General features: G+C 33.3%; 2 protein-coding genes across 3 annotated transcripts; both read left to right on the top strand.

The window, feature by feature from the left end:
* The first annotated feature begins 3,685 nt into the window (after nt 1–3,685).
* LOC107898438 (putative HVA22-like protein g) lies at nt 3,686–5,628 on the top strand. 2 transcript variants are annotated; one of them, XM_016823916.2, is made up of 8 exons: nt 3,686–3,791; nt 3,887–3,985; nt 4,068–4,145; nt 4,271–4,369; nt 4,478–4,534; nt 4,621–4,684; nt 4,779–5,018; nt 5,095–5,628. In XM_016823916.2, exons 3-8 carry the CDS (start codon nt 4,114–4,116, stop codon nt 5,350–5,352), a joined length of 750 nt encoding a protein of 249 aa, XP_016679405.1. In that variant the 5' UTR covers nt 3,686–3,791; nt 3,887–3,985; nt 4,068–4,113; the 3' UTR covers nt 5,353–5,628. The 2 variants fall into 2 exon arrangements, with proteins under 2 accessions (XP_016679405.1, XP_016679406.1); XM_016823917.2 differs by having other exon boundaries at nt 3,736–3,791; nt 4,068–4,175.
* A 3,439-nt stretch (nt 5,629–9,067) lies between these two features.
* Nucleotides 9,068–13,606, top strand: LOC107898212 (2-Cys peroxiredoxin BAS1, chloroplastic). Its single transcript, XM_016823742.2, has 7 exons — nt 9,068–9,534; nt 10,142–10,216; nt 10,333–10,414; nt 10,508–10,587; nt 12,037–12,162; nt 12,953–13,066; nt 13,287–13,606. Exons 1-7 carry the CDS (start codon nt 9,331–9,333, stop codon nt 13,401–13,403), a joined length of 798 nt encoding a protein of 265 aa, XP_016679231.2. The 5' UTR covers nt 9,068–9,330; the 3' UTR covers nt 13,404–13,606.
* Nucleotides 13,607–13,838: the final 232 nt, after the last annotated feature.

Here is a 13,838-nt window from a genome sequence, read left to right as displayed (position 1 = left end):
ATGATAAATTTGTGCAGACATGAGTAAGAAAACTATTCATATATATTTTATAACAAGGTACACATATTTTTAGGAAACTTTTTGACATCGAAACTTTAGTTTAGTGGTGCACTCTATCATATTATAAATTTATGTGTGATCTATATTTTTATAATCTTAGATTTCTTGGTTCCTTAATAATTTAAGTGTTTTTCATGAAAAGAGTATTAAGTGGTGAAATACAAAGTAAGGCTTGTTGTTAAAGGCTACAAGCAAAAACATGAGGTTGATTATGATGAAGTCTTTTCATCCGTTGTCCAAATTGAAACAATTTGTTTTCTTATTTCCTTAGTGGCTCAAATGAAGTGGAACATACATCAACTTAATGAAAAATCAATATTTATTAACGGTTTTTTGAAGAGGAATTTTACATTAAGCAATCCATGAGATACAAAGTCCAAGGGCAAGAAGATAAATGCCGAAGGTTGAAAAGGCATTATATGGGTTTAAACAAGCACCCCATGCATGGTATAGCGCATCGACAAGTATTTTCGAGAAAGTGGTTTTGTTCAATGTCTTCATGGACATTCACTCTATGTCAAGATAAATGATGTGAGATATCTTGATAGTTTGTCTTTACGTGGATGATTTGATCTTTACAGGAGATAATCTGAATTTAATTGAAGCATTCAAGAAGCACATGTCACTTGACTTCGAGATGGCTGATGTTATTTGGGCCTATTAGTGAAACAAACGGAGGACGACATATTCATCTCGCAAGAAGGTTATGCAAAGCAGGTATTGAAAAAATTCAAAATGCTTGATTGCAATCCTATTAATACTAGTGTGGAGTGACGTTGTCAAACTTTGATGATGAAATAAAGGAAGATCCAACTCTTTTCAAAAGTATTGTGGGAAGTTTGAGATACTTGACATGTACAAGGTCTGATATCCTATTTGCAGTTGGAGTAATGAGCCGTTACATTGAAGCTCCTAAGTCAGCTCACAGTAAGGTTGATAAAAGGATTCTTCGTTACCTAAAAGGTAAGATTGAATTTGGGTTATTCTACTTGTCTTCTCATGACTTTCAACTTATGGGATTTTGTGATAGTGATTTTTCCAATAGCATCGATGATATAAAAAGCACCATTAGATTTGTGTTTTTCTTGGGAAATTGTTGCATCTCTTGGAGTTCTAAAAAGCAACCCATTGTGACATTTTCAACTTGTGAGGTTGAATATTTGGCAGCAACTTCTTGTACTTATCATGCTATTTGGTTTAGAGGATTGTTGAAAGAACTTCACTTGCCACAAGTAGCAGTAACCAAAATTTGCATTGATAACAAGTCTGCACAAGCACTTGCGAAAAATCCTATGTTCCATGATCGAAAAAAATATATAGACACAAGATATCATTTTATCATAGAGCATATTGCCAATAAGGAAGTGGAGCTTAAGTTTGTGAAGAGTCAAGATCAAGTGGCGGTTATTTTTACAAAACCTCTCAAGATAGAAGATTTTCGAAGAATGAGTGGAAAACTTGGTGTAATCAAGAATTTTTTAAATTAAGAGGAAGTGTTGAATATTATAATTTGAATATTCTAGAATGTATTTGCTCATTTACTTGCATGTATTTGTATTTAATGAATGTATTTAGAGTGGATGAATCTAATAGTCATGTATGAATGTACTTAACTAGGATACATGAATGTATTGAAACCAGTAGTCACTTACAAGTTCTATATAAAGACTTGTACGTGATGAAGTATAGCAAGAGAGAGTGAAAGACACAAAATTATAATACAAGTGAGTTAATTTTCAAATTCCTTCCCAAGGCTGTTTCTTCCTCCACCAAATAATTATTTATCTTCCACCTCTTTCCAACAAATAGTTGTTAACTTTTTCTCGAGAAAATATTTAAGAGACTCATGGCCAGTTTTGATCACAAAGAGACCACACTCCAAGTAATGTCTCCACTTGGACACTGCCATTAAAATGACAAACTACAATTTTTTTCATAAATGGATAAGTCACATTTTTAGGCATTAAGGCCTTACTTAAGTAAGCAATTGCCCTTCCATCTTGAGAAATCACAACCCTTATCCCTCTTGAGCTAGCATCAGTCTCGAAGTAGAAGGGTTTGTTAAACTTAGGCAAAACCAATACTGGAGCTCTGCACGTTGACTCTTTCAGCTTATTAAAAGTTGCAATAGCTTCAAAATGCCATCGAAACCCTTGTTTTCTCAATAGATAAATCAATGGCTTGTTGGTTTCCCCAAAATTTCTAATAAACTTCATGTTGTAACCTATTTACCCAAGGAACCCTCTCAAAGACTTCAATGTTTCTTGGTAGTGGCCACTTCTTCATTGCTTCAATCTTTTCTATATTAGTAGAAACCCCAGTAGGTAATATTATGTGGCTTAAATACTCCATCCCTGGTTGTCCAAAAAAGACACTTGCTCTTCTTTGCAAAGAGTTGGTTAGACCTCAATGTTTCAAGCACAAACTGTAAATGTTTCAGGTGGATGTCCAAGTTAATTCTATCCACCAAAATGTCATAGAAAGGGATAAGCACAAATTTTTTTTCAAGTAGGGAGAAAATATGTCATTCATAAGTGATTGAAAAGTAGCGAGTGCATTAGTTAAACCAAAGGTGGCCATGATGAGTTCTAAATGCATTCTTTGGTATATATTCCTTTTTAATTCTTATTTGTAATAATCAAACTTCATATCAATCCTCGAAAAGCATTTTGCACCTACCAATTCATCTAATAAATCCCTTGTAACAGATATGGAGAATTTATCATTTTCCATCAATTGCCTACAATCTGTGCAGAGCTACTATCTCTTTCTTTAGTAATGAATTCCTTATAATAGGAATGGGGAATTCATCTATGTATACTGTTGGAGAGGGGATCCCAAGCTTTCCAAATCTTATGAACACAGTGAGACCTTATCCCCAACAGAAAATAGGTTAAGATGCCTTAGAACGTCGTGACATTGCACAGTTGAATCGTGACGTTACACATCTTGAAAAATTTTCTCATGTAGGTGCGCAACATCAAAATCTGCACCATAATTCTTGGTCTTTTGTACTTTTTTTTAATTAGTTTTAACTCCTCTAAAATGCCCTAATCATCAATTACTCATATTTTTGTATTGCTAGTATAAAAGTCTATTACTGACATATTTATACTAATATTACTAGTATAAAATGCATATTAACTAATTTTAAATATACCAATAAGTACGATACAATGATATGATACATTGTACTTTTCAGAGAATATAAATTTGAATTTTGGAGACAACACATGTTTAAATATAAATTATATATATATGGATGATTAATTTGATAATAGATTTGTTAGTATAAAATTAGTTAATATGGAAATCTCGAATTTAGTAATGGAATTTTACTCATGAGTGCGTTGGTACTATATCTATGGTTTTTTCTTAATTCAGTATTAAAATAATAGCATGGCTTTTTGTGTTTTTCTTTTAAATAAAAAAAAATTACTCATAATATTTTTAAAGAAAATAATTAATGTGGATGTGCAAATTTTCAGAGTTTCTATATCAAAAGGCGAAAATAGCGGGAAGAGGAAAAGCATAACTATCAAACGGTAAAACCGTTATTTTCCTTCTATTATTATCATCAATAAAACCAACTTATTAGTATCAAATGCTATAAATCCATCTATTTATCTATTCCGTTTTCAATATAAAAAATTCTATTACATTTCTTTCAATTTTTTTTCTCCCCAGAATCAAACTGATCCTTTAGTTTTTATCATCAGTTTGTTTCAGAGGTTGTAAACTTATTTTAATCCTCAATTTCCAATTAACAAGCTTTTCTCTCTTTTCTTTTTCTGATTCTTTTCTTCTCTTTTTTTTTTTTTTGCAGGGTTTTTGGTTTTTTAAACTTTCCTTATTTTTGGAGCCATACCTCAGGAGACTTCATTAATTCATTTGGTGTTTCATCCTTTTTTGGTTTCGGAAACAGGTTTGGAATTGTGGGTTGTTGTCTTGTTCTTTTGTGTTTCGCCAAAGTTTAATGAATAATAATCATTCAAAAATTTGCCCAGGAAAATTAGCACGGGTGATAGCAGAAAAAAAGAATAAATTAAAAAAATGTTGGGTGATTTCTTGAACAGATTGCTATTGTAAGTCATTGGGGGTTCCTCATTTTCCTTGTTAGTGTTCTTTTCATGTTAATAAATAATAAAGAAATGGTTGACTAGATTTTTGGAATAAGATGTTAATCATGGTAATTATGTTATAAACTCAGGTTGGTTTTTGGATATGCATATCCAGCATTTGAGTGCTTTAAAATGGTGGAGAAGAACAGGGTTGAGATTGAAGAACTCAGATTTTGGTGTAAATACTGGTATCAAAATATGGGCCCCCTTCACATTGTCCCAACCAGAATATATTTTATTTAGTGTAATTTGATTTAAAAAATAGTATTGACTTGTGGAACTCATGAAATTTGCAGGATCCTTGTGGCGTTTTTGACAATTATTGAGAGGATAACCGACATATTCGTTTCCTGGTATAAGATATAGTATAGGGTTATGGTTTTGTTTAACATTACAAATAGGGTTTAAATGAATAACATATATATGAATAATACTGAAGGTTGCCCATGTATGGCGAGATGAAGTTTGCATTCGTTATCTACCTATGGTATCCAAAAATCAAGGTAGTCATCGAATCGTAGAGGGAATTCATTTCATTGACCCCTTTTCCTTGCGCAAATCTTTAAACTCAATTCACAATTATATGACAAAATGCAGGGAACCAATTTTGTGTACGATACCTTCGTGCGGCCATACGTGGCGAAACATGAAACAGAAGTGGATCGAAAGATCATGGAGATGAGAGCTCGAGCATGGAACGTGTTTATGCATTACTGGTCAAACTGCTCAGAAATGGGGTTGACTAAATTCTTCGAAATGTTCCAATATTTAGCAGGCCAATCTGCAAAGCTCAATCAAGCTGTCAAGCAAGTCAATCATGTTGATCAAGTCCATAAGGTAACCATCCCTACCACCATTTCTTAGCTTTGAAATGAAAATTATGTCAAACGCTTTCATGTTTCTTTTTCTGTAGAAATCTGATGATCGAAGTCTAAACGTTCCACTGCCACCGTCTCCAAATGGTTTACGGAGTCCGATGGCGAGGAACAAGGCTTGGAGTTCAGCAGCGATAAACCGAGTCAACTCACCCAGGTTCAGTCAATCCCAAGAGGACACCAGCCCAACGGAGTACGAGTTCGACAACGATGATGACTCGATTCCCTATTCCCCAAGTAACTCTAGGCTCCAACAGGCTCGTCTCAAGCTCCGCCGCACCAAAACACAAAATTAATTTAATTTGTAATAAAACAAACCAAATTTGTACGAAGATTTTTTTGTTTCTTGAATACCAAGTCCGTAATCCCACTCATCATTTTTCCCCTCTCCGTATAATAATATATTATGTTTTTATTCAAAAATATGTTAAAGCTTTTTTTGTTGGAAGTTTTGTGTCTTGGGCATAAGGTGTAATTTTTTTTTCTTTTTTTAAATGCTTCTCTAAATGTATGCCCTTTTGTAGGGGTGAGCATTCGATCGAATCGAATTGAATCGAAAATTTTCAAGTTAATCGAGTTTTCGAATCTCATTTTATCATCCTAACTTTATTTGAAGTTTTCTCGAATCGAGTCGAGTGAGATAAAATTCGAATCGAATCGAATTGAATATATTTGTTCGAGTTAAATTTTAAAAAATAATTTTGGGTCCTTGTAACCATTGTCACCCATCGTAATAAAATTTATCCACCTTAATCAATTTTTTAATTAACTTTCATCACCTCATAATTTATTTATTAATTTTTTATATACTGGTTAGCTTCTTTGCTTGCTTAGTTGTTTCAATTATCTTCAGATTCTTATCACTATATATTTTGGAATTAAAAAATATATTAAATGTAAAAATATAATTTTTTAATAAAAATTATTTTAAAAATAAAATGTGAAATTGATACAAATATAAAATTTTAACACGAATATTTTATGGCATAACTAATAATTCAATTTTAATATAAATATTCAATATGACTAAACAATTCAATAATATAAATAATATAAAATATGAAATTTAATTTAATAATATAAATAGTAGATATAAATAAAATTATTACTATTTATGTTTAGTGATTTTTTGGGGATAATTTTGATTTTTTATTTTAGAGCAAAGGGTGAGAAGTAAAAGTTTAGGGGAAAAATAAAAAGTTTTGGAGAATAAAAGTTTAAGGGAAAGTAAATAGGGAGAGTAAAATTTTGGAGGGAAAATATTAAAAAAAATTGGAGAGGGGAGGGTTTGGGATAGATGGGGGTGAGATGGGAATGAAATAAAAGTTTTAGGGGAAAAGTGAGAGGGAGTAAAAATTTTGGGGGAAAATAAAAGGTTTTGAGAGTTTTTGAGAGTAAAATTTTGAGAAAAAGTAAATGGGAGAGTAAAATTTTGGTGAAAAATGGGTTCTGGGTAGATTGGGGGGTTGGGAGGGGAGGGGATTAAAAGTTTTGGGGGAAAGTGGGAAGGAGTAAAAGTTTTGAAGGAAAAGTAAAAAGGTTTGGGAGTTTGGGGTAAAAATGTAAAATATTATAGTTTGATATTCGAATTATTCGAATTATTCGAGTTATTCGAATTTGAAAACTCAACTCGATTCGAACTCGAAATTCGAAAAAAAAATTCGAGTTGATTCGAATAACTCGATTAACTCGAATAACTCGATTCGTTTAACTCAAAATTCGAATTTTTTTTTATTTTTTCGAGTCAAATCGAGTTTTGCTCACCCCTACCCTTTTGTACGTGGTATAATATATAAAACTTGCAATTCTTTACATCCACGATTTCGTGCTTGTGTCTTGTCTATTTACTTTCATTGTGGATGGGCAATATGTAATTTAAATAAAAGATATATATGCAAAGTTAGAATGAATTAGAGGTGCTCATGGGCCGGGCGGCCCGGCCCGACGGCCCGCCCAAAATATGGGCTTGGGCAAAAAAATGAGGCCCGATTAAAAAACGGGCCGGGCCTCGGGCACCACTTTTTTGGCCCGAGCCCGGCCCGGCCCGGCCCGAATATAATAAATATTTTAATTTTTTAATTTTTTTAATTTTAAAATACTTTTAAAATTTTTTTTAAAAATTTTTTTAATTTTAAAATTTTTTTAAAATACATTTTTAATTTTTTTTTAATTTTAAAATAAATTTTTGGTATTTATTTAAAAAACGGGCCGGGCCCGGGCTTATGAATTTTTTCCCGGGCTGGGCCTGGGAAAAATTCTAGGCCCATATTTCGGGCCGGGCCGAAATTTTTTTCTAGGCCTGGCCTGGCCCATGAGCAGCTCTAGAATGAATTAGGGTGAAGGATGTTAAAACAATGAAGAAAGCAGTGGATAAGTTACAATCAACTGTAAGATAATATGATGTAATTAAAGTTTGTTGTAACACTCGATATCTGACTTGATTTAACGGATTCAAATGTAAGTTGTCATGATATTTACATACTTAGCAAAATTTTACAATCTACGAAAGCTATATTGAAAGTACTAGTTATCTTTTTAAAATTTTTTCTAAGTCAATTGGTTTGAGTAATATATTTATAGTTTGTTACAAACTTCAAAGTTAAAATAAAACCTTAAAACAAAGTGTTTGATAGACATATTCATAGCGTATATTACTACGTACTTGTCATTTGAAAAACATATTCTATGAATGTCTCTCTACCACCATGGCGCATCCCTGGCTTGGTCCTTCCTAGCGCACTAGTTTAATTCTCAAACTTGCTTACCAAAAGACACATATAAGTTCAAAGGAACTTAGTGAGTCTTACTCATTATTACCTTTTTACGAGGTCGTAGAATATTTCAACTCAAGGGTTTGGGTTCTTTCTTAGACTTTGGCGAATACTTTTCTAGTTCTTAGTTGGTGGATAGCTATGTGCCAACCTCTACAATTAACCACCTTTTACACATTTCGCCCAATTGATGGATCACATGCTTCACCCTATAATTCAAATCTCATTACACACTTTCTTTGCAGAAGGTAGTTGAATGTACTCCTCAGAATGATATTCAACGGATGTTATTCTTGACAGATTCTTTTACAGGACTCAACAATTATTAGAACACCAGTTACATCGTGTCTTTATATCAGTCCAAGATACTAGACTTACTTAGAAGAATATAGCATTTTAATCCAAGCAATAGAATCCCATATAATGTTTTGGATATGCCCAAGTTGATCACGAGGATGGAATAATGATAGGCCACGTAAGCTTTTTCAAATGATACGCCACAAAGTCCTAATAATATTGAAGAATTAGGGTTAGTTTAGCCATGCTTTTGAAAAGTATTTTTAAAAAAGTGTAGTGGAAAAATGTTTTTGAGATTTACTTTTTAAAAGTTTGGTTTAAGATTTGAGTGTTTAGCATTGCTCTAAAAAGTACTTTTGGGAAATAAAATATCCATTTTAAATATGATATTATCAAGTATCAAATATGCATTTAAATAATGTTCAAATTAGTTAATATTATTATATTTTAGTAATAATATAAAAAATTATTATAATATTTTAATATATGAAATATAAATTTTAAATATTTTTGAGCAATAAATATTAATTATTTATACAATTTAATTCGAATATATAAACTATATTTTAAATATTTAAATATAACTATTAAATATTTGTAATGAGATATTAACACATTTGTATCATTTTAAAAAATATTTTTTTATTTTTAATTAATTATTTTAACACATTTATAATTAAGTACCAAGAAAAAAAGAAAGAGAAAATACTATGTTGTTGAAAGGGTGAAAAAGTAAGCACCAAAAGTGCTTTCGGAAGATGAAAAACTAAAAATTTTAACTTCTTATTTTCAAAAGTAATTTTAAAAAGCTACAAATTTCAGCAACAATTTTTCTTCCAAAAACACTTTGTAAGTTAAAAGTGTTTTTTTAAGCACTACTAAACATGTTTAATTATTATGCAAAGTTGATTTTATATATTTCCTGTGTGTGTTTGAGGAAGAAGTTGGTAAATTGGGCTAAGAGCCCAAATGTAAAAGAAAACGAAGGCAAAATGAGGTTGTGTAAGCTCGGCCTGAGTTCACAGACCAAAATGTGTGGAGTGAGGAGTGAGTGGGTAAGGCAACAAATATAAACCCCCCCCCCCCCCCATCACTGATCAAACCCAAACTGTCCACTTATTTATCTTCTTATCCACTCCCCTCTGCTATTTCATTTATCCTTCGCCCATATTCTCTTTCACTGCAAACTGTGAGCGAGTGAGAGAGATGGCTTGCTCAGCTACTTCATCGGCCGCGGCTCTCATCTCCTCTAAGCCAAGGGCTTTCTCCTCCAATTCCAAGCCCTTCTCCCAATCCCTTTCTCTCCCCAATCCCTTCACTGGTCTCCCTGCCCCTCTCCTTTCTCGTCCCGCCTCCTTTTCCCTCTCCCGCGCCTCCCCTTCTCGCAAGTCTTTCGTCGTCAAAGCCACCGTATGTTTTTCTCTTCTCCATTTCGCTTTTTCTTTTCATGTTTCTACTAATTTTTAAATGGTTGAATTTAGACTGGAAAGGGAATGTGACGTTTACTTTGTTTTAATTACTTTCTTTTATTAATATCAACAATTGTAAACATAATGTATTAGGATGTCTCTGGGCTTTAGTTATTTTTGCAAAGGATTTTATTAGAATGTATTCAGAGTGTGGAATTTGGATCTGGTTTCGATTTTAATGCAAAGATGGAAAAAATTAGTGTTGCCAAGGAATAGCGCGGCAAATGTGGGTCTATGACTCCATTGTAAAGGCAAAATAGGAAGCCAAAGCTAACTCCATTTGGTGAGTTTTGTTGGGGGCTCCAAATGAAAATGGATATCTATATCATTTAGTTTAAAATGAATTAGTTTGTTTTCAATAAACATTTTAGCTTTTTGGAGAAAGGAAAAAGAAGAAAGAGGAGCAAATTATGTTAAGTGAAATTCAGAATTAGTTTTGAGATATGTTTATTCTAAACGAATTCTGAATGTTTTGATGGTGAACTATTTCTTTATCCACATAATTTCTCATGTATGATTCGGTTTCATATTTCGATCATCTCTTTCAGAGTGAGCTTCCACTGGTGGGAAATCCTGCCCCTGATTTTGAGGCTGAGGCCGTCTTTGACCAGGAGTTCATTAAGGTATCTTATGTGGATATTGTTCTCAAGTATAGGCACTTAAATAAAATTTTCCCTCTTTTGTTATGATTACATATGTTTTTTCCAATTCTATTCTGAACTATGCATTATTCTTTCAGGTCAAGCTCTCTGAATACATTGGGAAGAAATATGTGATTCTCTTCTTTTACCCGTTGGACTTCACATTTGTTTGCCCCACAGGTGTCTTTCACTCTGAACAACTAGCCTAATAGTTTTCTATGATATTAGAGTCTCATTCTTACTTTCACCTCCTAAAATGCTTCCTGCTTGCAGAGATTACTGCTTTCAGTGACCGCTATGAAGAATTTGAGAAGCTAAACACCGAAATATTAGGTGTTTCTATTGACAGTGTGGTAAGTTCCTTGGTTTATAGCAAAAAATGTTTATACCTCTCTGCCTATATTAAAGTTTAGTAGTTTCCTTCAGTCGCAGAAGATTCTTAAAGGTATGCTTACGTCTTCATTGTAGCCTTACGTAGTTTGCAGGTTCATTTTGTCTTAGACCCACTACAGTGATGATATAAGCAATGCAAAATTGCAAATCTCTATGACCATGTATCCTAAAAATTAGTCAAACACAAGGTAAAAGATAACTCAACCACCAAATGCAGCATAAATTTATTCAAGGCAAAAAGACACATCCAAAATAAAGACATCAAGTTGCCATTGTCCTATCAAAGATGATATGGAATCTCAAGATTTAAATTCTAGTTTTAGGGTTTAGTCTTGATTTGGTTTGAAATTGATGCTTCGGTTCAGATCTGGAATTAACAAGGAAAAGTAAGTCAAATTTCTAATTAAGAGTGAAAAGAAAAAAGAACTAAAAAAAATAAAAAAGAAGGATCAAGGAAGAAGAATCCGGATTTGGAATGGAGTACATATATAATTCGGTATTGAATGCAAATCCTAGATGCCAAATTGAAAAACCTGAAATCAATAAGAATCCGAACTAGAGTTAAATTATAAAAGAAGTAAACGAAATCAGAAATAAAAGAAAGAATTAGGGTGTGGAGAATTTAGCTGAGGATGAATTTTTGGGGCTTGAATAAACAAGTATATTCGGTCACCCTTTACAAAGACTCTTACTTTTGACTCAAACTCTTCTGGAAAGTTGTATAAATTTATAGAGATCAATGTTTCTATCTGGCCAAGCAGTGGTGTTCTGAATACCATTTTCCTCGTTAAGATTTGTTGCTACCATACTGCACTCTAAATTTCGTGAAGTAATTGTTTTATCTATATTCTTATGTTTTATACACTATATTTTTTGTCTGCAAGTCTCGAAGATTTGTGCAGCCTTGATGAAATGCTAAGCTTTTGGCTTTTTACCTTGGTGAAATGCTACATCATGGTAGCAAGCATTTTAGACCGGACAAAGAGAGGTGGTTAATAGGAAATGAAAATCAATGGAAAATGTTTGTGTTCTAGTTGCGAAAAAAATTCTGCAATCAACAACATATTAGTGATCTGCAACAATTTAGTATCTGTTACTTAAAACTATCTTAAAGTTGTGTAATTTTACCATTAGTGCTGCTTCCCTTCTTATCTATTATTTTTAGTTGGTTTTGCATGTTTGCAGTTGATGCTTTGCATCTTTATTTTTATCTTGGAATCTAGATAATATTTATGTTTATCATAGCTTTGGTTATAGTTAATGTGCAGTATAACAAAGCATTAATACATTTCTAGTAGCAACTGTATTTGTAATTAGCTGATAATGTTTACTTTGTTGCATTCAAATTAATATTATGTTTTTTGTATTCAAGGGAAACGAAACTTAAATCTCACCTTGTTGTGATGCAGTTCTCTCACCTTGCCTGGGTTCAAACAGATAGAAAGTCAGGTGGTCTTGGTGATTTGAAGTATCCTCTCATATCTGATGTCACAAAGACAATTGCCAAAGCCTATGGAGTGTTGATTCCTGATCAGGTTTGTTAACCTCGTGTTGCTAGCATCTAATGCTGAATGAGCAAAGCATCATTTATTCGTTAAATTTTTTAGTATGTACCGTGCAAGGTAAAGGCTCCTGAATACCACTCTTACATACCTATATATCTAGTATTTCTTAACCCTTAGGGTTTGATTCATTCATCAAAATGCTTCCTTAGAATTGATTTTTCCTTCTTTTGGGGGTTAAATCGCTTTTTGGGCCCTGAACTTGACAACTTTTCCCACATTGGGGTTTAAAGTTTTTTTTTGTTCCAAGTTAGGCCTTGAACTTGGCAATTGTTCCAACATTGAGGCTTGAACCTTTTTTTATCCAAGTTAGTCCTGAACTTGGCAGTTGTTCCCACTTTGGAGCTTGAACCTTTTTTCTTTGTCCAAATTAGTCCTTGAAAACCCTAAATTTCAGGCCCAATTCGTGAACAATTGCCAAGCTCAGTGATTAACTTGGACAAAAAAAAAGTTCAAGCCCCAATGTGGGAACAATTGTCAAGTTTAGGGCTTAACATGGACCAAAAAAAAGTTTCAGGCCCTAAAGTGGAAAAAGTTGCCAAGTTCAGGGGGGGGGGAGTTGTTTGGTAAACCTAGAAAATTATGATCAAATGTAAGGGAAAAAGAAAACACTTGATAATTAGAGATTCTAAAGTTTCTTTCTAGAACCATGACTTCTGGCTCACTCACTCTATCATCTTTAACTATACTTTCCCCCGAAGTGAGTACTTTGTTGTAAATATGTTTTGCAATATTGTTCTTACAAATTCATTATGGATGTCAGGGAATTGCATTGAGAGGGCTTTTCATTATAGATAAAGAGGGAATTATCCAGCACTCCACCATCAACAATCTTGCTATTGGACGGAGCGTTGATGAAACAATGAGGACTCTCCAGGTACTTATAATTTCCCAGATTGGTATTGCACTTGACTAAGTTCCATTTGGATGCATGGATCATGTGCCATTTATATGGCTCACTGTGAGCATCCAAATGGGTTTGAGCATCCAAATGGGTTGTAATGGTTGAAATTTAAGGTTTTGCGTGTTACTTCATGGGGAAGGTTTCCGTCTGGCATGTAACGTCTTGTAATTTGCCTATAACTGCTGTCCTGCAGGCCTTGCAGTATGTGCAGGAAAATCCAGATGAAGTATGCCCAGCTGGGTGGAAACCCGGAGAGAAATCCATGAAACCTGACCCTAAGCTCAGCAAGGATTACTTTGCAGCAATTTGAGGTATAGCCTAGAAAGCAGAAGGTATGTGTTGCGTCCATTAGGATTGACTAAATGAGTTTTTGTTTTTCAATGTATCTTTTTTGTTTTAAAGAATTGCTTAGCCTTGGATGGTAATATAAAAGTATGGGGAAATAATCAAATATTAATGTTTGGATTGTGTCTTTTGTATCTTCAAAGGCTGAAGCATAATAATCTTCCTGTCTGGACTGCCTGCATGATGATTTTTCTACTATTTTTTGTTAAAAGAAGCTTCCTTGGATAGTGCTGATCGTATCTGGGTTGACTTCTAACAAAATCTTGATGTGGGGTTTTACACGCATCTAATCGTACCCCCCCCCCCCTTTAAGTAATCAAAACTCCATAAGTTGGACCAACAACCAATCATGTGTCTCACGTTATATTCACCATTATCATATATGGTGGGTTTTTATATA

Source organism: Gossypium hirsutum, chromosome D04 (assembly GCF_007990345.1).
Source record: "Gossypium hirsutum isolate 1008001.06 chromosome D04, Gossypium_hirsutum_v2.1, whole genome shotgun sequence".
Lineage (NCBI taxonomy): Eukaryota > Viridiplantae > Streptophyta > Magnoliopsida > Malvales > Malvaceae > Gossypium > Gossypium hirsutum.
The sequence above is the reverse complement of the archived record's forward strand: the minus strand, read 5'-3'. Positions and strand labels throughout refer to the sequence as shown.

Coding starts and splice junctions, on each gene's coding strand:
- LOC107898438 (XM_016823916.2), top strand. CDS start 4,114: ATGTTGGGTGATTTCTTGAACAGATTGCTATT. Junction 4,370..4,477: donor AGATTTTGGTGTAAATACTG/GTATCAAAATAT, acceptor TGAAATTTGCAG/GATCCTTGTGGCGTTTTTGA. Junction 4,535..4,620: donor ACCGACATATTCGTTTCCTG/GTATAAGATATA, acceptor ATAATACTGAAG/GTTGCCCATGTATGGCGAGA.
- LOC107898212 (XM_016823742.2), top strand. CDS start 9,331: ATGGCTTGCTCAGCTACTTCATCGGCCGCGGCTCTCATCTCCTCTAAG. Junction 9,535..10,141: donor CTTTCGTCGTCAAAGCCACC/GTATGTTTTTCT, acceptor CATCTCTTTCAG/AGTGAGCTTCCACTGGTGGG. Junction 13,067..13,286: donor AAACAATGAGGACTCTCCAG/GTACTTATAATT, acceptor GCTGTCCTGCAG/GCCTTGCAGTATGTGCAGGA.